At 39.2% G+C, this 27069-nt stretch overlaps 2 protein-coding genes across 12 annotated transcripts; both read left to right on the plus strand.

Annotated features, from left to right (window-relative positions):
• The first annotated feature begins 10 nt into the window (after positions 1-10).
• LOC130921062 (Fc receptor-like protein 5) lies at positions 11-9082 on the plus strand. Of its 6 annotated transcripts, none has more exons than XR_009064279.1 (10): positions 11-88; positions 450-728; positions 804-1100; positions 3577-3849; positions 3938-4270; positions 4389-4442; positions 6853-6990; positions 7883-7981; positions 8070-8094; positions 8159-8174. XR_009064279.1 is itself a non-coding variant. In XM_057844692.1 (10 exons), exons 1-9 carry the CDS (start codon positions 31-33, stop codon positions 8245-8247), a joined length of 1521 nt encoding a protein of 506 aa, XP_057700675.1. In that variant the 5' UTR covers positions 11-30; the 3' UTR covers positions 8248-8270; positions 8466-9080. The 6 variants fall into 6 exon arrangements, 4 of the variants coding, with proteins under 4 accessions (XP_057700675.1, XP_057700674.1, XP_057700672.1 ...); XM_057844692.1 differs by lacking the exon at positions 6853-6990 and adding an exon at positions 8466-9080 and having other exon boundaries at positions 8145-8270; XM_057844691.1 differs by lacking the exon at positions 6853-6990 and adding an exon at positions 8466-9080 and having other exon boundaries at positions 8174-8270.
• A 158-nt stretch (positions 9083-9240) lies between these two features.
• si:dkey-93h22.7 (platelet endothelial cell adhesion molecule) lies at positions 9241-27069 on the plus strand. Of its 6 annotated transcripts, none has more exons than XM_057844696.1 (13): positions 9241-9428; positions 9496-9522; positions 16130-16253; positions 16328-16503; positions 20311-20497; positions 20605-20711; positions 24103-24375; positions 24461-24766; positions 24865-24966; positions 25058-25085; positions 26177-26262; positions 26320-26385; positions 26776-27069. In XM_057844696.1, the coding sequence occupies exons 1-12, from the start codon at positions 9395-9397 to the stop codon at positions 26337-26339; spliced, it is 1470 nt and encodes a 489-aa protein (XP_057700679.1). In that variant the 5' UTR covers positions 9241-9394; the 3' UTR covers positions 26340-26385; positions 26776-27069. The 6 variants fall into 6 exon arrangements, with proteins under 6 accessions (XP_057700679.1, XP_057700677.1, XP_057700678.1 ...); XM_057844694.1 differs by having other exon boundaries at positions 26177-26216; XM_057844695.1 differs by having other exon boundaries at positions 9496-9519; positions 26177-26216.

A 27069-nucleotide genomic window follows, 5' to 3' on the forward strand; every position in this document is an offset into this window, starting at 1 on the left:
CACTCACGAAAAAAAAATGTATAGAGATAAATGTGGAGCAGCAGTGTTATGAGGAATCTATACGCATTTTTTTTCTTGCCACTTCTGGGTGAGTAAGATAAACAAATGAAAAGGAATTTTAAATAAATTGTGTTTAAAATTATTTAGCTAAATGATGTTGAGTTAATTATCCTGAATGTACTATAGCTGCAGTGATCATACAAACATAATTATCAATCGTTTTTTTTTTTTTTTTTTAATGTCCATTGTTTTCAGTACACGAAAACTATGGCTTAATCACTTAATAATGGTAACCAACTGTTTTCATTTTCATTTCAGTAGGAATAATCTATTTTTTAATTTCTATGAGAGTAATATCATTGGAATAAAACAAACAGACAAAAAAAATCTACTTTTACCACAGTTTCATGTCAGTAATTAGTTACAGACTATACTTTGGATTTCTTCAGGTGGATCATTGGATCTTCACCCAGTGCTAAATGGGCCTGACATGGCATACCTTGGTTCGGAAGTAGTTTTTCAATGCATGGCGCCCGACTCCTTTCTGCCGGTCACATATGAACTCAGAAGAGACGGTCTACTGATTGACATGAGAGAACATCACCATGAGAAACGGCCTGCATTCTTCTCACAGAAGGCCACAGCCCATTCAGAAGGGTTGTACAATTGTGAGGCAAAGACCGAAGGAATCACGCAAGTGAGCAACAGCATTCGATTAAGTGTAGTCAGTGAGTATCAAGATGAAAGTTGCTTATTTAAGTTAATGTCTACGTTGATTATTTAGCGTTTAACCTCGCTTGCAGTTCCACCACGGCATACCAGGATAACCACTGACCCCTTCCCTGCAATCCTTTACGAGGGGTCGAGATTGGTTTTGAACTGCGAAGTTGCAAGTGGCTCGCACCTCTCCTACACCTGGTTTTTCAACAGGATGCAAATTACTTCTTTTACCTCGCAACAGCTGCATGTTACTGGGAACAAACTTGTAATAGAAAGAGTCACTCCAAAGCATGCGGGATATTATTCATGTATGGCATGGTCCAGAGTGCGAGATGTCCAAAGCATTTCCAGCAGCTCAGAAGTCAAGGTGGCAGTCAAAGGTATAGATAAATGGTTCAGAAAAAAAGTATCAATGCTTGGCTTTTTGAGTACCACCACCAGCTCCAATATTAAGTCCTTGGCTGGTTTTGAAAGCACTAAACGTCCAATCTATTTTAACTGGGAGAGGGTGGCAGCAAATGATCGTGGCCAGTAAATATTTCCTAAGAACCAGGATTTGACACCGACCCTTTGTATGAGCTGAGCTGAAATTTTTTTGCCCTCAGCAGCCACCAGAGCAGGTCACGGGGGTGGAAGTGCCTAAATTTATTTTACAGTGGGGCAAATAGGTATTTAGTCAACCACCAAGTTCTCCTACTTGAAAAGATTAGAGAGGCCTGTAATTGTCATCATAGGTAAACCTCAACCATGAGAGACAGAATGTGGGGGAAAAAAACAGAAAATCACATTGTTTGATTTTTTAAAAAATTATTTCCAAATTAGAGTGGAAAATAAGTATTTGGTCACCTACAAACAAGCAAGCGTTCTGGCTGTCAAAGAGGTCTAACTTCTTCTAACGAGGTCTAACAAGGCTCCACTCGTTACCTGTATTAATGGCACCTGTTTTAACTCATTATCGGTATAAAAGACACCTGTCCATAACTTCCGTCAGTCACACTCCAAACTCCACTATGGCCAAGACCAAAGAGCTGTCGAAGGACACCAGAGACAAAATTGTAGACCTGCACCAGGCTGGGAAGACTGAATCTGCAATAGGTAAAATGCTTGCGTCAAAATGAAATCAAGAATGGTGAGCAAAAATCCCAGAACCACACGGGGGGACCTAGTGAATGACTTGCAGAGAGCTGGGACCACAGTAACAAAGGCTACTATCAGTAAAACAATGCGCTGCCAGGGACTCAAATCCTGCACTGCCAGACATGTCCCCCTGCTGAAGCCAGTACACGTCCAGGCCCGTCTGCGGTTTGCTAGAGAGCATTTGGATGATCAAGAAAAGGACTGGGAGAATGTGTTATGGTCAGATGAAACCAAAATAGAACTTTTTGGTAGAAACACAGGTTCTCGTGTTTGGAGGTGAAAGAATACTGAAATTTATCCGAAGAAAACCATACCCACTATGAAGCATGGAGGTGGAAACATCATTCTTTGGGGCTGTTTTTCTGCAAAGGGACCAGGACGACTGATCTGTGTAAAGGAAAGAATGAATGGGGCCATGTATCGAGAGATTTTCAGTGAAAATCTTCTTCCATCAGCAAAGGCATTGAAGATGAGACGTGGCTGGGTCTTTCAGCATGACAATGATGCCAAACACACAGCCAGGGCAACAAAGGAGTGGCATCGTAAGAAGCATTACAAGGTCCTGGAGTGGCCTAGCCAGTGTCCAGATCTCAACCCCATAGAAAATCTGTGGAGGGAGTTGAAAGTCCGTGTTGCCCAACGACAGTCCCAAAACATCACTGCTCTAGAGGAGATCTGCATGGAGGAATTGGCCAAAATACCAGCAACAGTGTGTGAAAAGCTTGTGAAGAGTTACAGAAAACGTTTGGCCTCCGCTATTGCCAACAAAGTGTACATAACAAAGTATTGAGATGAACTTTTGGTATTGACCAAATACTTATTTTCCACCATGACTTGCAAATAAATTCTTTAAAAATCAAACCATGTGATTTTCTGGGTTTTTTGTTGTTGTTTTTTTTCACATTCTGTCTCTCATGGTTGAGCTTTACCCATGTTGACAATTACAGGCCTCTCTAATATTTTCAAGTGGGAGAACTTGCATGGCCAGATACTTATTTGCCCCACAGTATGTAAAAGTGTACTGCCTAACACAATAAAGAGTGTTGTTCCCCAACCCAGTCTCTTTATTATGAGAAACTGACACAATGGTAGAACACACAACAAGCGGGAAAAATAGTGAAATGTTCTCTGCTCGAGCTCAAGCGCTAAGCCATATGCTAGTCAAGGCTACTTGTTTGATAGTAAACTGTAGCGAGTTGCCGTGGACAAACATGAACATGTAATAAAGAAGCCACCGCTGCAACACCAGCTCAACTTGTGATGGCGAGTTACAATGTCAACTGGCGTCTACAAGGGAAGTTGGAGTCGGGGGCCACTTTTGTGCTCCTACTCAACTCATTGAATGCCGCCATTCGACTGTCACTCACATGAGCTCTCCCCCTAAGCTTCACCATGATAACCGAGCCCCCTGACATAGATAATGCTTCACTGGCCCTTGCTTGGCCCGAAAAGGTGTTGGTGCCTCCTCAGCACCTCTTTTCAGCCCCTTGAGAAAGTGCTTGGTTGGTGGAAACAGAAAGAACCAGTGCTAACCTAAGCACAAGCCCGTAACTAGCACAAACACAAGTTTTGAAAACCAATGTAACCTAAGACGGAGCATTGACCAATAAATGTGACCTAAGACGGAGCACTGACAAATGACATCAAATGTAAACATTTTTGGATGCTGTCTAACACTACTTTTCATCAATCCTCTTTTTCATCTTTCTTCATTTTTAGCCTATCTTTTAAAACCGGAGATTTCTCTTTCCATCTTCAAAGAGGGAACCAGTTACCGTGGCAACGTGACCTGCTGGTCATCCAGAGGAACTCCTCCTGTCAACTTCTCTCTTTTGTTGGATGACAAGGTGGTGGCTTCTGTTCTAACTTCTGACTCTGCTAGTGCTTGGTTCAGTATAGACGTGGTTCCTGGGCTGGATATGGGCGTGGTTCGATGTTGCGTGAATAGTGAAGTGCAGCAATTGATGAGTGAACCTCTGACACTGGAAGTGGGTATGAGCAGATTTTTTGCAGGGGCCTGTTGTGTGTTGATGTGTTTTAATCAACAATTCAAGGTGTCCATTCTTCTCAACTTTTCAAGTTCCAGTTGGAGGTGACGTAAACGTTGAAGTTGAATATCTCTACAGCTCGAACTCCAAACCGGCTGCGGCCAGACTGACATGCCACATCAGTCGAGGGTCTTTTCCTTTAATTTCTTGGCTTCATAATGACTCCACTCTTCTTTCTGAGACACAAATGAGCTTACAAATTCAGAATATCTGGCCTCAGTATGCTCTGATAGACTGGAAACGTACTCTTATTCTGGCCAAGCTGCGCCACGAGGAGTCAGGGTATTACCGATGCAGGGCCAGGGATAGCTATGACGAATCTGCTGCCTGGCTGGAAAGTGGAGCTGTCCTAATCCAAGTAAAAGGTGAAAAGATCAAGAAGTTGTACCCTGTTTAATATTTGTTGCTTGTAATTGAAGTTCATCACAATTTTAGCAAGCCCGGCGATGTGTTTTGTGATTATGCATTTCAATTCTTAACCAGACTGGATGATTGACAACAAACCCCAAGAAGCAGTGTCTTCAGCAACATCAGCAAGTAAAAAGCTCCTGTTATATATTTTACCTTTAAAAATGCCCTCTACAGCTGAGTATATAGAAATCCTATACAGGTAGTCCCTGGGTTACGACATACTCAATTTACGCGATTTCGAATTTACGATGCCTGAGTCTCGTCCGCCAACACTGCCACCAGAGGGCAGAGTATCCTTCATCATTTAGCAAAATGCAATACTTTTGGACTTTTGATTTATGCAGGAATTACGGTTACATCATCAGTGTAACGAACGGAACTCATGCGTTACCCTGGGACTAGTCATGTGAAAAAATTAGGAAACCCCATTAAATATTCAGTTCTTTATTAAGAAATGTTCACATATCAATGTCTGATCTTGTTTTTCAATATCACTGGAAAAGAAAGTGATTTAATTGCAGGTAAACAACAATAACATTGTTTTACTCATTAAACCAAATATATCAGCAAAAATGCATATTCTAACTGACGAAAAGTTAGGACACCCTACCACCTAATACAGTGGGGAGAACAGGTATTTGATACACTGCCGATTTTGCTGGTTTTCCCACTTGCAAGCCATGTAGAGGTCTGTATTTTGTATCATAAGTTCTCTTCGACTGTGAAGGACGGAATCTAATACAAAAATCCAGAAAATCACATTGTGTAATTTTGTAAATGTGTAAATTTGTATGTAACTGCATGAAATAAGTATTTGATACATTACCAACTAGTAAATATTTCGGCTCTTAGTTCTTTTTTAAGAACCCCTCCTGTTCTCCACTCATTATCGGAAGTAACTGCACCTGTTTGAACTTGTTACCTGTATAAAAGACACCTGTTCACATGCTCAAACAAACAAACTCCAACCTCTCCACAATGGCCAAGACTAAAGAGCTGTGTAAGGACATCAGGGATAAAATAATAGACCTGCACAAGGCTGGGATGGGCTACAGGAAAATAAGCAAGCAGCTTGGTGAGAAGGTAACAACTGTTGGAGCGATTATTAGAAAATGGAAGAAGTTCAAGTTGGCGGTCAGTCTGCCTTGTTCTGGGGCTCCATGCAAGATATCACCTCGTGGGGCATCACTGATCATGAGGGTGAGGGATCACCCCAGAACTACACGGCAGGACCTTGTCAATGACCTGAAGAGAGCTGGAACCACAGTCTCGAAGAAATTCATCGGAAACACATTACGCCGTCATGGATTAAAATCCTACAGTGCACGCAAGGTCCCGCCTCTGAAGCCAGTGCATGTCCAGACACGTCTGAAGTTTGCTACTGACCGTCTGGATGTTCCAGAGGAGCAATGGGAGAAGGTCATGTGGTCAGATGAGACCAAAATTGAACTTTTTGGTCCAAACTCGGCTCGTCGTGTTTGGAGGAAAAAGAAAGATGAGTACAACCCCAAGAACACCATCCCAACCGTGAAACATGGAGGAGGAAACATCATTTTTTGGGGCTGCTTCTCTGCCAAGGGTACTGGACGACTGCACCGTATTGAGGGGAGGATGGATGGGGCTATGTATCGCCAGATCTTGGCTGACAACCTCCTTCCTTCAGTGAGAGCCCTGAAGATGGGTCGTGGCTGGGTCTTTCAGTATGACAATGACCAAAAGCACACAGCAAGGCAACTAAAGAGTGGCTCCATAAGAACCATCTTAAGGTCCTGGAGTGACCCAGCCAGTCACCAGATCTGAACCCGATAGTAAATCTATGGAGGGAGCTGAAAGCCCGGCAGCAGCCCCGAAACCTGAAGGCTCTGGAGAAGATCTGCATGGAGGAGTGGGCCAAAATCCCTGCTGCAGTGTGTGCAAACCTTGTCAAGGACTACAGGAAACGTTTGGTATCTGTAATAGCAAACAAAGGTTTCTGTACCAAATATTAAGTTCGATTTTTGTGATGTATCAAATACTTATTTCATGCAATTAAAATTAAATTTATTATTTAAAAATCATACAACGTGATTTTCTGTTTTTTTGTATTAGATTCCGTCCCTCACAGTTGAAGAGAACTTATGATACAAATTACAGACCTCTACATGCTTTGCAAGTGGGAAAACCAGCTAAATCGGCAGTGTATCAAATATTTGTTCTCCCCACTGTACCTAGTGTTACCCCCTTTGGTTGAAATAACTTCAATGAGACCGTTGTTGTAGGCACCTACCAGTCTTTGACATTGGTCTGAAGAAAATTTGCCCCACTCCTCAACGCAGAATACTTTCAACAGTGAGATGTTTGAGGGGTTTCTTGCATGTACAGCCTTTTTCAAGTCACCCCACAGCATCTCAATTGGATTAAGATCTGGGCTTTGACTCGGCCACTCCATGACTCATTTCTTCCTTTTCAGACAGTCCTTGGTGGATTTACTGGTAATTTTACGGTCATTGTCATGTTGCAGGGACCAGTTTAGCTTTAGCTTTAATTTTTTTTACAGATGATCTCACATGTTCCTCAAGCACCCTCTGATACACGATGGAATTCATGGTGGAATATATGATGGTGAGCTGGCCAGGTCCTGCTGTAGCAAAGCATCCCCAAACCATGACACTTCCACCTCCATGCTTCACAGCTGGTATGAGGTTATTTTCCTGGAATGCTGTATCGGGTGTACGCCATGTCCTAATAATTCAATTTTAGATTCATCTGTCTAAAGAACATTCTTCCAGAAGTCCTGGTTTTTGTCTACATTCACTCTGGGAAACTTCAGTCTGGCCGTCATCATCTTCTTAGAGAGTAAAGGTTTCCTCCTTGCACACCTCCCATGAATGTTAAATTTGTGTAGTCTCCTTCTGATTGTATTGGCATGCACTTTTATATCAACAGTATTAAGAGCCTGCTGTAGGTCCAGTGATGACATTTTAGGGTTTTTGGAGACTTGCGTTCTGCTCTCGGGATGAACTTGCTTGGACGGCCAAAGCTGGGCATGTTGGTAGTACTTTGAATGTCCTCCACTTGTAGACTATTTTCCGGACAGTGGAATGGCGGGTTTTATATTCTTTTGAGATCTTTTGAAATCCCTTACCAGACTCATAAGTGTCTACCATCTTCTTTCTGAAGGCCTTTCACTTCAGCAGTCAGTCACTGTTGAAAGTATTCTGCGTTAAGGAGTGGGGCAAACTTTCTTCTGACCGATGTCAAAGACTGGTAGATGGCTACAAAAAGCATCTCACTGAAGTTATTTCAGCCAAAGGGGGTAAAACTAGCTATTAGGTGATAGGGTGTCCTAACTTTTTCTTCAATTAGAATTTTTATTTTTGTTGATATATTTGGTTTAATGAGTATAACAATGTTAATTTTAGTTGTTTACCTGCAATCAAATCACTTTCTTTTCCAGAGATAAAGAAAATTCAAGATCAGACATTGATATGTGAACATTTCTTAGTAAAGAAACTAATATATAACGGGGTGTCCTATTTTTTTTCCACATGACTGTACGTATAATTGTTCTTTTTCTACCACTCAAGCAACTACGGAGATCATCGCAATAATTTTCTGCTGCTTTCTCCTCGTCACTTTGGCAGTCAGTAGCTACTGCGTGTACATGATGATTGGCCACAAAAAAGGTCAGTGTCCACTGTTTGCGTGTATGTACATGAGAGAGATTTGCCGTGGCACTGAATTAATTTAAAATTTTCCACAAATTTTACTCAGCTCGTCGCCTCAGTTCATCCCCAAAGTAAGTAACAATATACTTCGCTAAATGTATTATTACATCAAAAATGACAGTGTGTTCATTTCAGGATTGTTCCTTCCAGTGCCTCTTCTGATCGACTGCCTTTTTCTGTACCTGTCTTACCCTTGGAGGCCAAACAGGGTGATGCGTGCTTAACAGACTGCGGTATAAACATTCAGGTAATACGAGAAAGTAGAAATATTCCGAATTTTTCAAAAGTAATCGTATTTAGCAGTAGAGTAAAACTGATTTATTACGGCTTAAAAAAATAGTTGGTTTTTTTTTATTTCTTTTTTATCAGTGAACTACATATATTTCAATAAAAATATACTAGATGAACTAGCATCATGACATTTTTCCTTTTGCTGTTCTAGATGATGGAGATCACTGTATGAAAGTGCACATTTCTTCAAACACATTCCCCATTTCATTTCATTTCTGCTCTGTTAATTATGATGTTATTGTAATTAACACATTTTGACCTGAGTTGCTATAAAGACATTAAAGCATTTATCAACAAAAAAGATTGAGCAGCATTACTGTACATTTGGAATCTCGGACAAATGAATTTGTCATGCCTTGTGATGAGTTTTGTTAACATTTTGCCCTAGTATGTCTGGTCATTGTGATTATCCATTGATTTCACCTGTTGTTGCAATCTCCTTGTGTCTTGACCAATCAGCTGCCTCATGCATCAACCACCTGTGTCTCATCGTCTCGTTACTCCATGTCGGTATTCAAGTTCCCCATGTGCTGTCTGTTCTTGTTAGGTCTTCGTCAATCCAAGTGTCTATCTGATGTCTTTCCTCCGTCCAAGCCCTAGTTCCTCTTTAAGTAGGATTTGATACCTTTGTTAGTGCCCTGAGTTTTGTTTACTTTGCTGTTTTGGACTTTTGTTTGAGCTTTGTGGGTTTTTAAAAAAAATTTATTTAACATTATTAAACCATTTTGGAGTTCACCACCACCACTCGCCTCCCCGTTTTCCTGCTTTTGGGTCCTCCATTCCGCCTCCACGTGCCAAAATTGTGAAGAAAAAAAGATGCTGTTTTCTTTCCAATCAAGGAAAGATAAATACATGTTTTTACATTGATATGTCTGTAGTAGGAATATGAAATAACAATATCACAGTGGGAAAGAATTAGAACATGCTGCATTAGTCTGTGACAGAGGGGTTGGCTATGGGAGGGGCATCTATGCTATCAGTTATTTGCACTTGTGTATGTTTGTGTGTGTCTCTCAAAAGTCATACCTCACGCCAGTTTATAACAAAGCATAAACAATATTTTCCTTAGCATATTCAAGAATGTTTCCATACCTTCTTGTGGAAATTCTTCTAGGTGAGAACAATTTCATGTGCACTGAGGTGATCATTGTACGCATTCAAACTGTTCTTTTTCCTCTTAGGGTCATGCTACTGCAGCAAAGAAGGTAGTAAGTAAACCCTTCATCACAAAAGTGGTTTTGTTTATGAGATTATTTTGTACACTGTGGAGATTTTAATTTCATTTTAATTTTCAACTGACTCCGACCTGAAGTTCTACAGCCATCTAAAATTTATCACTAAATTTACAGTGGGGCAAATATGTATTTAGTCAACCACGAATTGTGCAAGTTCTCCCACTTGAAAATATTAGAGAGGCTTGTAATTGTCAACATGGGTAAACCTCAACCATGAGAGACAGAATGTGGGAAAAAAAAAAGAAAATCACTTTGTTTGATTTTAAAAGAATTTGCAAATCATTGTGGAAAATAAGTATTTGGTCAATACCAAAAATTCATCTCCATACTTTGTTATGTACCCTTTGTTGGCAATAACGGAGCCCAAACGTTTTCTGTAACTCTTCACAAGCTTTTCACACACTGTTGCTGGTGTTTTGGTCCATTCCTCCATGCAGATCTCCTCTAGAGCAGTGATGTTTTGGGGCTGTCGTTGGGCAACACAGACTTTCAACTCCCTCCACAGATTTTGTATGGGGTTGAGATCTGGAGACTAGCTAGGCCACTCCAGGACCTTGAAATGCTTCTTACGAAGCCACTCCTTTGTTGCCCTGGCTCTGTGTTTGGGATCATTGTCATGCTGAAAGACCAGCCACGTCTCATCTTCAATGCCCTTGCTGATGGAAGGAGATTTTTACTCAAAATCTCTCGATACATGGCCCCATTTATTCTTTCCTTTACACAGATCAGTTGTCCTGGTCCCTTTGCAGAAAAACAGCCCCAAGCATGATGTTTCCACCCCCATGCTTCACAGTGGGTATGGTGTTCTGCGGATGCAATTCAGTATTCTTTCTCCTCCAAACACGAGAACCTGTGTTTCTACCAAAAAGTTCTATTTTGGTTTCATCTGACCATAACACATTCTCCCAGTCCTCTTCTGGATCATCCAAATGCTTTCTAACGAACCGCAGACGGGCCTGGACGTGTACTTTCTTCAGCAGAGGGACACGTCTGGCAGTGCAGGATTTGAGTCGCTGGCGGCGCATTGCATTACTGATAGTAGCCTTTGTTACTGTGGTCTCAGCTCTCTGTAGGTCATTCACTAGGTCCCCTCGTGTGGTTCTGGGATTTTTGCTCAACGTTCTTGTTATCATTTTGACACCACGCGGTGAGATCTTGCATGGAGCCCCAGATTGAGGGAGATTATCAGTGTTCTTGTATGTCTTCTGTTTTCCTAATAATTGATCCCACGGTTGATTTCTTTACACCAAGTGTTTTACCTATTGCAGATTCAGTCTTCCCAGCCTGGTGCAGGTCTACAATTTTGTCTCTGGTGTCCTTCGACAGCTCTTTGGTCTTGGCCATAGTGGAGTTTTAAGTGTGACTGACTAAGATTGTGGACAGGTGTCTTTTATACCGATAATGAGTTAAAACAGGTGCCATTAACACAGGCAACGAGTGGAGCCTCGTTAGACCTCGTTAGAAGAAATTAGACCTCTTTGACAGCCAGAAATCTTGCTTGTTTGTAGGTAACAAAATACTTATTTTCCACTCTAATTGTTAACTAAATTCTTTAAAAATCAAACAATGTGTTTTTCTGTTTTTTTCCCCACATTCTGTCTATCATGGTTGAGGTTTACTCATGTTGACAATTAAAGGCCTCTCTAATCTTTTCTAGTAGGAGAACTTGCACAATTGGTGGTTGACTAAATACTTATTTGCCCCACTGTACCTGTTACCACCTAAAAAAACACAAACAAAAAAACAGCCATAATTAAGAGGCTTCTGCGCAAAAAAAGACATGGTTCGATTTACCTATGCATTCGTTTTTAGTAGATTGGATTATCAGAATGGCCGGTTTACAGGTTTGAACAAAACAATCAAACAGGATGTTGCAGCTAATCCAGAATGCTGCTGCAAAGGTCTCTAACAAATACAAGGAAACTGGACAATATTACCGATCTTGAAATCATTACACAGGCTTCCTGTGAGTCAAAGGATAGACCAAACTGTAAAAGCTGGTCAACAAAAAGCTTAATGTCATTGGACCTAAATACAGTACTTGGTTTATTTGTTTAACCCTTACAAAGCATCCAGAACCTTGGTGATCTTGAGCTGATTTGCTCTATGTTCCAAGAACAATAACCAAGCAGGTTAAGGCAGCATTCAGTTATTATGCTCCTCATTTCTGTCACAAATTATCTAAACATCTGAGGGGTGCTCAAACGGTTAGCTCCTTTAAATCAGTACTAACAATGTTAATTGCTTACTAGAGTGTATTAAAAATTGCCCCTTCTATTTAAATAAGCAATTGCGTTGCTTTAGGTTTTCATCCATTTATACTACTTTTTTTTTTTTTTTTTTTTTTAATGTTTTTTCTAATTGTAATTGTATATCAAAATGTGTTTTGCTTTGTTTTTTTCTTAACTGTATCTTGCTGATTTTAACATGACCTTTTTGTATCATTTTATTTGTTTTTATGTCTACAGTGATCCCTCACTACTTAAAACTTCGCACCCTCAGTCCATCGTGGATTTGTTTCACTTAAAAAACAAAGAATTTAACGTTAAGATACAGGGGTTGGACAAAATAATGGAAACACCTTTAAAAAAAAAAATCAACAAAAACGAATATTGTGTAGGTCCGCCTTTTGTGGCAATTACAGCCTCAATTCTCAGAGGTATTGATTCATACAACTTGTGAATTGTTTCCATAGGAATTTCAAGCCATTTTTCAGTTAGAATACCTCCTAACTCTTTTAGAGACGATAGTGGTGGAAATCGACATCTTTTAATTGAATCTCTAAAACCGACCATAAATGCACAATCATGTTGAGGTCTGGGAATTGTGCCGGCCATACTATATTAGAACTACATTAGAATGTTCCTCATTCCATTCTTTAAAAGTTCAATGATTATGATGCCAAAATGTTATGTGTTTCCGTTATTTGGTCCAACCCCTGTATATGCATGCATACATGTACAAGTCATTGTTGTCTTTTATATACAGTATATCTCATTTCTATCACAATTATTAAATTCGCAGTGCTTAAAAACCATTTATAATTTGTATATAGCGGAAAACACTCAGGTGACTTGAAGTTCCGATCTGAGACCGCCAATTTGGCTAGATTTCAAAATTGTCCACTCAGAAAAATGGGGTGTTGAACTGACATTAAAAAGTTATGGAAAGAATTTGCACCTGACAATATTGCTTTCCTTCAGCACTTAGCAATTGTGTTCATTTAACATAAAGCACACGTCTAGCCAACATTAGGCACTCATGTTGCACGAACATAACGCACTCTTGTTGTTGTTGAATACATGTTGAACCGACATTAAAGAAATACATAATTTGCACCTGATTAAATTGCTTTCCTTCAGTATTTAGCAATTGTGTTCTTTTAACATAAAGCACACATGTTGAGCCAACATAAGGCACAACTAGGGCTGTCAAATTTATAGGGTTAACAGGCGGTAATTAATTTTTAAAATTAATCACGTTAAAATATTTAACACATGCCCGAAACGACCCACTCACGCATTGCCGCAAACAGACTACAATTGCGCCGTTTAACGTATTTACAGACAGGCATGAAAATCTCTCACCTTTCGGCGAAATTCGCCGTTTTGAAGTCAAAAAGGATGACCTACGTGAATCGTGTAGATCCGAGGAGAAAAATTTTAAGGGGGGGGGGGGTCGTTTGTAGGCATGTGCCAGTTACCTTCACGGATTACCATGCTATGAAAACGTCGCGGTTACAAAACCACTAAAATTTTCCGTCATACAGTAGTACGTATTCGTTATTTTTCATGTGTCGAAAATGCAGCCAGAATTGGCTTGGCGCGGCAGCGCTTACCCCTTCCCCTGTTGGATGCTGCGTGTGTCAGTGACGCTATTCCAGCAAACCCAAAAACAAGCACTCCAAACGCAAGGCGTAAATTCTTCAATTTATTGATCTCTCAAATCGTGGTAACTGAAATATACCAAATGAATACATTTAAAACGTTGTACACTCGTATTTTTCCACATGTGAGTAGCTTCAACAGTTTAGCTTCATGAAAAAGTTCGTCAAAAACAAAACACATTTTCCTTTCAAATTCAATACACAAAGTTACTAAAAACTTACAAAGACGAATGATAGGCAAGGCTTAGCTAGGACAGCAACTTCATTGAGGTTAATCACAGCCGCTGAGAGAGAAACAAGTTTGTATGCGGGGAGGAAAAAAAAAAAAAGAGCGTCAAAGATCGCTAATTGCGACAGATGAACTTGTACTAAGCACAAATTCACATTCGCTGGAGGAGGTAAAGTATCACTCCCAATTGTTTTTAGATGAATGCATTTGCCAGCATATTGAATTTAGTGAGTAATGGTTTTCGTTTTCATATTTTGTGGTATGACAAAGTTACTGCCGTTGAACACTGCCGGACCGTCCGGTGAAAAAATAGCTCCCGTTAAGGTAGCGTCAAGCTTGTGTATTTAACGGTAATATAAAAGCAGTGTTGTCAATAACGCGGTATCGTAATGCGTAACTAATCTGATTACTTTCTTTCAGTAAAGAACAATCTAACGCGTTCATTTTTCTAAATCAGTAATCTGAGTAAAATTACTTTCCTTGATGCCTGTGCGTTACTATTACTACATAATGTGTGTAGAATGAAGAATACTGTAGTAATGGGAGTGACATCACATGTCACATTTTTTAATCGGGGATGGAACAAAAAGGGTCACGTGTATTACCATGATGCGTGAGCGCCGGGAGTTTGCGGCCAAAACAACATAGCCTTGCTACCTCGCCAGGATGCAATGAAATAGGCAGGAGATATACTACAAATGGCTGCATTTGCACACTGGAAACACAGCCATTACTTCACATTTTTGTCCAGTAAAGATAACAAAAATATCTCCGTGCGCTGCGAACTTTGCGCTGGCTCAAAAAGACTGTCGACCGCTATAAGCATCCAATTCAAGCACCACTTGGAATTACAGCACAACAGGTAACACAACAGCCAGGACTTTTTGATACTGCTCGTGCTCAATCCTCGGTTCAAGCTCAGTTGTTGTTGAGGGTTTTGAAAGCTTAGGTTTAAAGAAATTCTAAATATCCATCTTGCCTCCTCAGCTGTAGTTTTGGCTAAGCAATGCAAACGGCTGTCTCTAAGGTTCTATAGTCACATGATCTGTTTGAAAAATAATTTGGACCCATTATGAAATACTTTGAAGGATTCCTGTTCATTTTATTCATTTTTGTTGTTTGTTTTATTGCTCTAAAACTTTTATAGACAACATTTTAATGGCCATATTCAATGGTCTTTATTTTAAAGGGGAAGTTCAGAATTTTTTACATTAGGCTTAATCTTTGAGTTAGCCGGGGTTTAATTAGTCGTTGGAAATGATTTGAACAAATTCTGTGCAGTTTGACAGTTATTTGTTAGTTTCAGGGCTCCGGAGTGGCTAAGCTAGCGCGAGTCAATGGTGGTTGAAATCAACTCCTTCAACTAATTAAACCCCCGTTAACTCGAATATTAAGCCTTATGTGAAAAATTAAAATGGTCAAATTCGCCACATGTAGATGTTTTGCCGACGGCGGACATTTTGGCAGAACGCCGGAACATATTTACTCCACACTTTTCTCACCTTTTTAACCCCTGACCCATTTTCATGCCTGACAGAGCTAAGAGGCAGTGACAAGTGAGTGGAGTGGATACAGGCATTCATTTGGACCGTGCTTTTAATTGGCAAAAGCTTTGACATCTCTCCCACAACAATTATTACTATTGAAGTGAGCGAGCTTTTTCTTAACACCCTGCATTGTACACAATGCACAGAAGATATAGCATTTGCAGCCACCACACACAGTCATGGTTGTGAGATTTCATTTCCCATCATGCATTTGGGCAGAACAGTTTAGTCACTACAGTTTAATTTACTGAAAGCTCAACAAATACAGTAGATGACAATATTTAGTCACAATATACAAACACACATTTATCCTTAAGAATCTGTCTGTGGATCCCTTTCACAGAAAGAATGTTAATAATGTTAATAATGTGCATTTAAAAAAAAAAAAAAAAAAAAAAAATTAAACCCCTAAACCCTAACTCTGAGTGAGAGCATGAGAGAGCATAATTAAAGGCACCATGATTTTAACGAGATATTATTGCGTACTTACCATCTTTTCATCCAAAAACTCGTGTAGCATGTTTCACTGAGTGTCAATACACAGCTGTGAATGGCCACAGCCTGACTTTTTGGGCATTTTATGGGTGAAACACGGTAATATAACACGGGTCGCAATGCTGAAATTGCAGATATATACACACACACACATATATATATATATATATATATATATATATATATATATATATATATATATATATATATATATATATCCTACAATGTAAATAAGCTTCGCCTCTAATTCACGGATTTTTGATCTTCGCGAGGTGGGGGGCAACCCCATTAACCGCGAAAAACGAGGGATCACTGTACTTCTACATTGTGATGTGATGTGTGATGATGTGAGTGGAGTGGACAAAGAGAAAATCACCTTGTGTTGAATTGCTATTCAAATAAATGTGCCTTGCCTTGCTTCAGGTAAGACGTTGGGACGTCCAGAGTTGTTTGGCCCTTCAGTGGTTTTAGTTAATGACATTGTTGACTTTAAATGTCAACTGCTGAGCTATCCAAAGAATGAAACTGTCCTGCTGGAGTTCTTCAAGTGGGTACTTTTCTGTTAGAAAATTGAGCTAAAATGTTTTTCCGCATACAAGTCCCCCTCCGATTTATTCACAGGGAGGGAAATCGTAACAAGTCACTGGGGTTCTACAGTTCCTCAGATGGGGAAGTTGCGACGTTCCCCATTGTAATCAAAACTTATCATCAAGGCAACCTGGAGTGTGTGGGCACAGTGCAAAACAATTCTCACGTAGAGCCCTCTGTGAGTTATCCTCATAACCTCAAGGTCATTGGTGAGTTTTTCCTCAAGGGAATACATAACAAAATTGCATCCATACTGTATGCCGACATTTACAAAAGCTGTGATTCATTACTACACGTCATAATTGTATAAAAGAAGCAGTATAACTAATATTATCATCAAATATTGCGATTTTTACTCATATGACTGATTTTGAAGAAGCATTCTAAAAAAATATTATTGTATAATGCATACCATTCTAAACTCACACTAGAAAATTGGATATGTCTACAATGACACAGGGTTTGAGCTACAGAATTTCATTTTTTTTTCTCAAAGCTCATTCACCCATCTACACTTGAGCACTAGTGCCAGAGTGCGCTGGAGCCTATGAGAGCTGACTTTAAAATAGGAAATCTAAAGTAGGCACAGATAAACTGACATCCATATTGACATTAATGAGTAATTTAAAGTCTTCAATTATTTAAAATGATAGTTGTTGAAATGTGCTGCATTCAAACCTCCTTTTAATTGTTAGGTGGAAATTCCAACCAGTAACTATAATAATAATAATAATAAGAAGAATTGCTTCCTAACTATTGGTACACTGGTACCTCGACATACGATCGCTTCGACACACGATATTTTCGACATCCGACGTAAAATTTTACTCGCCATTTGTTTCTAAATCCGACAACATGCTCGAAAATACGAATTTTATTGACAGCGACGCAGTTTCTTTGTTTTGCCAGAAGACGGACTCATGGCTGATTTTCTTGTGAGAGAAATCCACACTGGATCCAAAAAGGTTAGTGCAGGTGGAGAAAAAAAGAAAAGGTGACCCTTACCATTGAAATGAAGATGTAAATGATAGCATAATATAAGCATGGTGTGCACATCCATGAACTGAGTCGACAATAGGGCCGTAGAATGTCGATCTCGGCCAGTCGTATTCCTCCGTTCTCCAGTCTTTATAAGTTAAGGTCACAATTCTCAAAGAAATCGCCAGCTTCGTTGGGTTTCTAATAATTTATTCCATCAACTTGTGCAACACAACACGCCTAGTGTCCGATGCTGTTGCCGCCAGCATCAAAACAGAAAGTAAAATTGGACTGTGGTCTTTTGCTCACCGTCATGTCAGCCACGCGGTGCGTTACAGCAAAAAAAGTCCGCCACATTAGAACCCGATTTGCTCCATTATTGCAGGTATTATTGTTATTATGACTATTATTATGATTTTTATTCATAGTTTATTTGTTTTGCTCTTTGTAATTGCTATTTGCAATAGTAACAGCAGTATTAAGGATTTAGTGTAGGTTTTTGGGCTGTGGAACAAATTAATGGAATTATAATGTATTCTTATGGGAAAATCCTGCTCGACAAGCGACCATTTCGACTTACAAACAAGGTCCTGGAACAAATTAAATTCGTATGTAGAGATACCACTGTATTACTTTTAGATAATACTGCAGTTATGTCTCTTGCGGTAAAGGTCCTTTGTCAGATTTTATGTATATATATTTTTTTGGGGTGGCGCCTAGTGTTTCTATTATTATTAATTGTGTGAGTAAAAAAAATATATATTTCTTTCCTGGCCTTAGCTGTGTGAATTACGAACAAACACATCAACATTCTCATTCAAACATAATATTGATCAAATACAGCTGCTTGGAACATGGTAACTGTGTTTACTTTTTAATAGGGCTGTCAAACGATTAACATTTTTAATCGAGTTAATTACAGCTTAAAAATTAATTAGTCATAATTAATCGCAATTCCAACCACCTGTAAAATATGCCCTATTTTTCTGTAAATTATTGTTGGAATGGAAAGATAAGTAAAGTAGTGATTGAAAATACACCACAAGGTGTCAATGGCGAGTTTGAAATTAATTAGAGATCTAGCAAAGGCAAAGTCTGAGTAAGATTGATGTGTATTTTGCATAGCTATTTTGATTGGAATGTCAGTTCTCTTTACATTGAGCGCTTTTCTTTTTGTGGACATTATTTTTTTGAGAGATAGGAATATTATTTTTGTTGTGCTTTCACTAAATGATACTGTAGTGACTTAACTTTTTTCCACCCAAATGCATGACGGGAAGTTGCGCAACCATGACTGTCAGTAGTGGCTGCAAATGGTATACAACATGTTCTGCGTTGTATCCAATTAAGAAAAAGATGGTCTAATCGTTAATGCACGCCTGTGTCCACTTGCATTTCTCTGCCTTTTCGCTACCAATGTGCTAAAACGGCATCATTGTAAACTGTTGGAGGCAACGCATGAACGAGTCATTCTGTACATGCGTTAATTGCGTCAAATATTTTAACGTGATTAATTTAAAAAATTAATTACCACCAGTTAACGCGCTAAATTATACAGCCCTACTTTTTATTTGATGTCATTTCTGATCATTTTAATAATGCAGAATGATTCATACTCTTTGGATGCACAAAACGCAAGGATATTTTTATGCTGTGAGAAATACGCTGACAAACATAATCTTAAAGCAATCACAATGTCTTTTTTTCTACAATCCAAACTAAATGGTGCCAGAGCATTGACATGTAGATTTATGCCCAAGGAACATACTCGATTTTTAAGACATACAGATACTAGGGCTGTCAAAATTATCGCGTTAACGCGCGGTAATTATTTTTTTAAATTAATCACGTTAAAATAATTGACGCAATTAACGCACATGTCCCGCTCAGAAAGTATTCTGCCTTTTGGTAAGTTTTACAGCAAGGCTTTTTGCGCTGTCCAACAGCGAACTCTTGTGGTCGCTTTGCGACATGGTTTATTATTTTTTTCTTTTCTTCATTATGGCTGCACGACGTCTCGGGCTGATAATGTAGTGCTTATATGATCCTTGGACAAGATTTGTCCGTAAGTATGGTTGTTGTAAAGAATGTACATATTATGTTAGTAAGTAAGCGAAATGTTCTATTTTTTGTATGAGACGCTTTTTGTTTATGTTTAGTGAACCTGTATAGCATGCTAAGCTAACGTTGTTGCTAATGCAATGCTGTGTACTTTTTTGTTGTTGTTTCACTACGGTCTAAAGAGGACAGTGGTTTGAGGCCATTTTATTAATAAATCAGATGAAAAAGGAAGACGTCTGATTATTAAGGCGTCGTTCACAAGCTGTCTAGCTTTGGAAAAAGTAGACGCTTTGGAGTGAGGACAGCATAGACAGATTTAAATGACAGTAGAGTGAAATGCCCACTACAGTCCTTATGTACCGTATGTTGAATGTATATATCCATCTTGTGTCTTATCTTTCCATTCCAACAATTTATTTCACAGAATATATATATAATTTACAGAAAAATATGGCATATTTTATAGATGGTTTGAATTGCGATTAATTGCGATTAATTACGATTAATTAATTTTTAAGCTGTAATTAACTCGGTTAAAAATTTTAATCGTTTGACAGCCCTAACAGATACCCTAAAATATTCTTGGATTATGTAATCATGATAATGATAATATATACAATGAACTCGCATTTATCCATTTTTACTCAGCAAATGGCAGGGCAGATAGAGTACATGTACAAACATCCATTACTACCAATTGACAATAGCTGTAATCAAGGGTGCTAACATGTTTTAAAAATGTAAGATAAAGCTAGAACAACTGTAATAAATCCATGTAGACTCAGGGAACACACAAAATCTCTACATGTACATGAATTTTAATCTCCTACATTCGGAACTGGAGAAAAAGGGGGAAAAGAAACACCAACATTTTTATCATCTAGCAACCAAATCTAATTGGACATTGCAGGAAAGAATCGCAGCTTATATGAACATGTTGTTGGGCTTTTTCGTGTGTGTGTGCATCCGTTCTACAGAGCCAGTTGCAGGCGCAAAGGTCATCATTGAATTTGGTGGAGATGAGTTCTTTGAAGGGGAGACACTGCAACTGAGGTGTACTCTGACATCAGGAAACCATGCCTTTTTCAAGTGGCTAGTAAATGGTCAGCCTGTCTTACAGTCGCCGCTCCATCATGTTGTAAAGGACCAGCTTTTTATTTACAGGTGAGCAATCTCCTAATAACAACCACCTTTGCCTGAGACGAGCATGTCTGGTTGAAAAAACATCAACGAATTGAGAGATGATGTGCCTCCTTATGTGTTACCCTCAGGTCTACCTCCGCAGACAGCGGCTCGTACATGTGTGTTGCTACAAATCACTATAATGCAACAAGAGTCTTCACATCCAACAGCTTAGAAGTACAAATCACTGTCAAAGGTTGTTAATTAATTGTCAGTCAATGTTTATTTTGTAGGTTTTTTATTTCCAATATTTGATTTCATTTTTGAAATATGTATGGATGAAGGGCGTTGGTTTGCATAGGGACGGTAGGGACATAACACTAGCAACTTTTCAGGATGCTCAAATTGTCCCCACCAACTTTTACGCAACCTATTTGCATGATATAATGACTTCATTTACGTATATACAGTGGGGAGAACAAGTATTTGATACACTGCCAATGGGAAAACCCATTGGCAGTGTATCAAATACTTGTTCTCCCCACTGTAGGTCATTTAGATTGTCTTCTTATTGTTGTAAGGATAGAATAGACCCTACCATTACTAAGTCAATTACTTTTATTATGTTCGGACTCACATTTATCCCTTTTCACTTGTTAAATGTGCTGGTCCATTATTTCCCCCTCAAACACATGTTAGATTGGCTGATGACTTGGGCCCCCCTCCCCTCCTGCCACACAGACACACTCACACAGCCAAGACAGAGTCATGTCAACAACATACAGCCTCCTCCGCCCCCTTCGAAGGAGATATTAGAACTTTTTGGGGGCCAGAAGCAGCCACTGTAAGTAATATAAAAAGATGTCAATGTTGTGGAGGTGGGGTTAAAAAAAAAACACTGATTTTGCTAATGAAAATCCGACCTGCATCAGAGTTAGCATAACAATAAACTGAGCGAACTTGCTAACCTGCAAAACTACTGCGGTCAGGCTAGCCTCCACAAGGAAAAACGAAGTCAAGCTAGCCGTCCCTCATGAGGCTCATTGTTTGCATTATGTGCATTATGGTAATGCAACGCAGTGGCTTCATCAATTAAAATGGCAAGCTATCCAAAAATGGGTCCACTTCAGGGGGACACTAACATGAACATGGACATGAAAAAAAAATTGGGGGTAGTCTAGTATGCCTCAGATGTAGCTCAGTCCTTGGATATCACAGATATTTTTTCATTAATTTTTTTCCTATATCACTATTATACTGCAATACTTTACATTGAGTCTAAGAGTGCTCCAGTGTCCCCCAGAAGTGGACCCATTCTTGGATAGCTCCCAGTTTTTTAAATAAAGGGATTTGCACTTCAAAATGTTTATTTTTGTTGTTTTTTAATACAAAGGTTTCAAGTGAACGTTGTATCACCTGAACCGATACACATTGATATTAGTATAAGTAAATACAGATGTATTTTGCATTGATCATTTAGCCTATTGATTAATTAGGTTTATATTCATGAGAAACGTAGCCCTGACCCCCCCGTTCAATAATATTTTTGGTCTTCTTAATGTCCCGTCCCCAGCAAAAAGTGTACATGAAGGTGATGCTGTTATATGGTCCCTCCCAATGTTGAGCCCAAACCTACGCCCTTAATGTACAGTATACACTGCTGGCCAAAAGTATTGGCACCCCTGCAATTCTGTCAGATAACGCTCAATTTCTCGCAGAAAATGATTGCAATTACAAATGCTTTGGTAGTATTATCTTCATTTATTTTGCTTGCAATGAAAAAACACAAAAGAGAATGTGAAAAAAAAATTAAATCATTATCATGTTACACCAAACTCCAAAAATGGGCCGGACAAAAGTATTGGCACCCCTTTAAAAATCATGTAATGCTTCTCTAATTTGTGTAATTAACAGCACCTGTTACTTACCTGTGGCACATAACAGGTGGTGGCAATAACTAAATCACACTTGCAGCCAGTTAAAATGTATTAAAGTTGACTCAACCTCTGTCCTGTGTCCTTGTGTGTACCACATTATGCATGGAAAAAAGAAAGAAGACCAAAGAACTGTCTGAGGAACTGAAAAGCAAAATTGTGAGGAAGTATGGGCAATATCAAGGCTACAAGTCCATCTCCAAAGACCTGAATATTCCTGTGTCTACCGTGCACACTGTCATCAACAAGTGTAAAGCCCATGGCACTGTGGCTAACCTCCCTAGATGTGGACGGAAAACAGAAAATGGCAAGAGATTTCAACGAAAGATTGTACGGATGGTGGATAAAGAACCTCGACTAACATCAAAACAAGCTGCCCTGCAGTTCGACGGTACAACAGTGTCAACCCGTACTAACGGGCCGCGTCTGAATGAAAAGGGACTCTATGTTAGGATACCCAGGAAGACCCCACTTCTGACCCAGAGACATAAAAAAGCCAGGCTGGAGTTTGCCAAAACCTACCTGAGAAAGCCAAAAGGTATCAACATAGTTACAGGGGAAAAAACTAGGCCTTCAGAGAAAAGAACACACAGTCAAACATGGAGAAGGTTCCCTGATGTTTTGGGGTTGCTTACTGCCTCTGGCACTGGACTGCTTAACTGTGTGCATGGCATTATGAAGTCTGAAGACTACGAACAAATTTTGCGGCATAATGTAGGGCCCAGTGTGAGAAAGCTGGGTCTTCCTCAGAGGCCAGGGTCTTCCAGCAGGACAACGACACAAAACACACTTCAAAAAGCACCAGAAAATGATTTGAGAGAAAGCAATGGAGACTTCTAAAGTGGCCAGCAATGAGTCCAGACCTGAATCCCATAGAACACCTGTGGAGAGATCTGAAAATGGCAGTTTGGAAAAGTCACCCTTCAAATCTCAGAGACATGGAGCAGTTGGTCAAAAAAGGAATGGTCTAAAATTCCAACAGAGCATTGTAAAAAACTCATTGATGGATACCCTAAGTGGTTGTTCGCAGTTATTTTGTCTAAAGGTTGTGCTACCAAGAATTTAGGCTGAGGGTGTCAATACTTTTGTCGAGACCATTTTTGGAGTTTTGTGTAAAATGATAATGATTTTACTTTTTTTTTCATTATCTATTGTGTTTTTTCATTGCAAGCAAAATAAATGAAGATATTACTACCAAAGCATTTGTAATTTCAATCATTTTCTGGGAGAAATTTGACAGAATTGCAGGGGTGCCAATACCTTTGCCCAGCAGTCTATACATTAATGTTTATATTACTGTTAACAATCCCTCAAACAGTAAAAAAAAAAAAAAAAAAATGTAACCAGTCTTGCGATGTCCAGCTAATCATATTGCAGCTGGGATTGTCCTATCTCGGACTCTTGATGGTGATTCGTAAATTGATAAATTGAAGACATTTTTTTTAAAATGTAAATTTCACTTAGCAGTTATATTTTGAAATTTTGGTTTTTAAACATTTAGTTTGATTGATTGATTGATTGATTGATTGATTGATTGATTGATTGAACACGTTTATTTCGAATACTTAATACATAGGTACCGATAATCGATGACAATAATGAAAAAAAAGTTACCAGTGCTCTAGATTTCACAAGCTAAATTTTCCAGGGATGCTGCTAGGTTAGATTTCTTTGGAATAAGGTTAAACAATCCCCTTTTCCACATTCCCACAGATGTCATATCAGTCCCTGACATTTCCTTTAGTGTGCTGACAGAGGATTCCTTGAACTATTTTGCTCTGGTCACATGCCAGTCAATAAGAGGCACACTGCCCGTCACCTTTTCCCTCTACAAAGGAACAGAATTGGCTTACAATACGACAGTTGATGAAAGAAAAGCTACCTTCAAGATTCCTTTGGTTTTAGACAGACACTTAGGATGGTTCCAGTGCCAAGCCAATAATGGTAATGAAGTCGCATACAGTCAATGGCTGCCCTTAGAAGTTGGTAGGTTTGTTTTCCAAGGTTTGTTTTTCAAGATTTTCAAGATTGACTGCTGTTAGTGCCTGCCTGTTTGTTTTTTCTTCAACAGTTAGTGTTGGTGGGCCCGTGGCCATGCACTATGACTATGACATTGGAGAAAACTATGCTGTAGTTGGCCTCAGGTTCTACTGCAAGGCGACAAAGGGATCTTATCCACGGTACCGGTGGTTCCTCAACAAAACACTTCTCCAAGATCGAGGAGACTTTTATTACATATTCAATCAGCAACCAGACCAGTCCATCCTCATGCTCTCTGTAGAGGGGAGCATTGCTGGGACATACCATTGCGAAGTGTTTGACATGTTTGACAACACCACTACCATTAGCAGCAAAAAGAAGTATATAGACAGAAATGGTAATGTTATTTCAGTTTGGATTTAACTGATTGTTTTTTGTTGTTGTTTTGTTTTGTGTTTTTTTGATTGATCTCCGGTCTTCTTTTTCCCAACATAGTGCTCAATCGTCTCCCAGTTTCTGTGGTGGCCGTTGTGTTCGGATGTTTCACTTTTTTGGTTGTCCTGGTCTCTGCTTGTTGTTTCATTGGAGTGTTGTTCAGTAAGTTCTCAATCAGTTGCAGGCGTGTGGTTGAATGTATTCTGGCTTACCTTCTTTTAACACGGAATAATGATGTTAAGTCTTCTTGTAGGGGAAACAAAGAAAGGAGAGAAGTCTATGTGAGTTATTGTATTTTATATTTTAAATATACAATTGTCATGTAATTCAACTTTAATTTTGAATTCAGTACATTTTAAACCAAATGCACTTAAAGAGCTCTGAATCTGGCAGAAAGTAATTTTTAGCTAAGCAGCTGATTCATTAAGAACCTTAGGCTTGATTCATACTGCAGGTCCCAATGTACAATTCCGTTTTTTGGTGTGCCAATTCAGACTGCCTTTGTCCATTGAGCCCGTTCAAGTATTATGCATACGCACGAATTCGCAGTCCATCACGCGCTGAGCAAACTGACCCGCATGCTCAGAAGCATCAAAACAAATGACTACACATGCTGGCTGTACGTCATTCCAGGGTGATCATATTTTAATTGCCAAAAAGAGGACACAAATAACAGACATTAATAATCTAATTCTAGTCTTATCTTTAAAGTATATTTGGATTGATAGAACGCATGCAAGCACTGTGCGTGCATGACGCACACACACAAGTGTGCGTCAGTTTACCCCGACTCGCCCATATAAGCATTAATGAAATATTGCTTATTTGGTGCACAGAAAGAAAACGGAGCATTATCAGGCTAATCCTTTTCTACATTTTTTTTTTTTTTTTATGTCTGTGGTCAAGCCCGCCTTCTCCGTAAAAGCAAACTTCAAGCTATGCGCTAATGCTAATGCACAGCTACATCGTTAATGTCCTGCCTGCCACTCTCTCTTATTGCTGACGAAATTGCTGCATGAAGTCCCGATTTAGGAGACTTGACAGTTCAGACTGCCGTCACTTTCTGGAAAAATGTGACTGGATTTAAACCACATACAAAAGTGACCCAAATCGGATTTGAAATGGTCCACTTCAATGCGACTTGTCCTGTTCAGACTGTCAAGTTAGTGCATCACTCCAGTTGGAAAAAACACGAAAAAGACGTATTCGTCCATTAAGACCTGCGGTCTGAACCTAGCCTTAGTCTGTCATGCAGCAACAGATAACAGATAAGAGATAACAAGCGCTAGCCATAATTAATGAGTTCAAAGTATGTTTTTCTGGGGGTTGGGTGAAGAAATGTTAGCATAACATGGTTACTCTTACCTCACAGTTTGAACCAGAAGCTGAGCCATGCATATGAAGATGAACTGGTTTGTCAAATTTCTGGATCTTCGTCATCAAGGCTGATCATATCAGGTATCAAGAATGCCATTGCACTCATGCTTAAACTACCCCCTGGATCTACCCTTACAGGACATGTCGGAGTACCATGAGGACATTAATATGGTGAGGTTGGCCAGATGGGAAGAATTAGATTCGGTAAGATAAAATCTCATTGCAAGAAAAATTACACTGACCCTCTGGAATCAACTGGGTTTCTATATTAATTGGTTGTAATAAAGTATGCGATCCAATCAACGGCTGAACATGGTCTCCTCAAACAAAATTTTAGGTGTGGAACAACAATGTGCAGACTGCAAATTGTTCATAAAAACATTAAAATATATTACAGTTGGGGTGGTATGAGTTGAAGTTTCCGATTGTCTATTGCTGTGAAGATCAGATCACATTTAATGAACAATTTATTAATTTAGAAATCCAGGTAAAGTATTTCTAAAGGGTCCATGAAACTTTTCTTGCAAATGTTACCAATAAGTTACCTCAATAAAGCAAGTGGACTATTGCGTTACGAAGTGTGTTGTGTGTCAGGTATCAGAAGCTTCTGCAAATGATGGGATGTTTGTGGACGAAACAGCTGATGAGCCCTGAGGGAAAAATCCAGTTTTTTCTTTGTTTCTTAAAAACAAAGATGTTGCTTGACGGAGGACGTGCATCCCAGTCAAAAGGATCCGGGTTTAAGTAGTCGCTTGGGCCTTTCTTTGTAAACTACAAAGATATACTTTGAAGCTAAAGAAGTTCAACCATATAATAATGCAAATATTAAATACAGTACTATCAAATGTCAGGTCAAGATTTAGGCTGTGTGAGTCACAAGCGATTTAT

This window comes from Corythoichthys intestinalis, chromosome 8 (genome assembly GCF_030265065.1).
Source record: "Corythoichthys intestinalis isolate RoL2023-P3 chromosome 8, ASM3026506v1, whole genome shotgun sequence".
NCBI classification, from domain to species: domain Eukaryota; kingdom Metazoa; phylum Chordata; class Actinopteri; order Syngnathiformes; family Syngnathidae; genus Corythoichthys; species Corythoichthys intestinalis.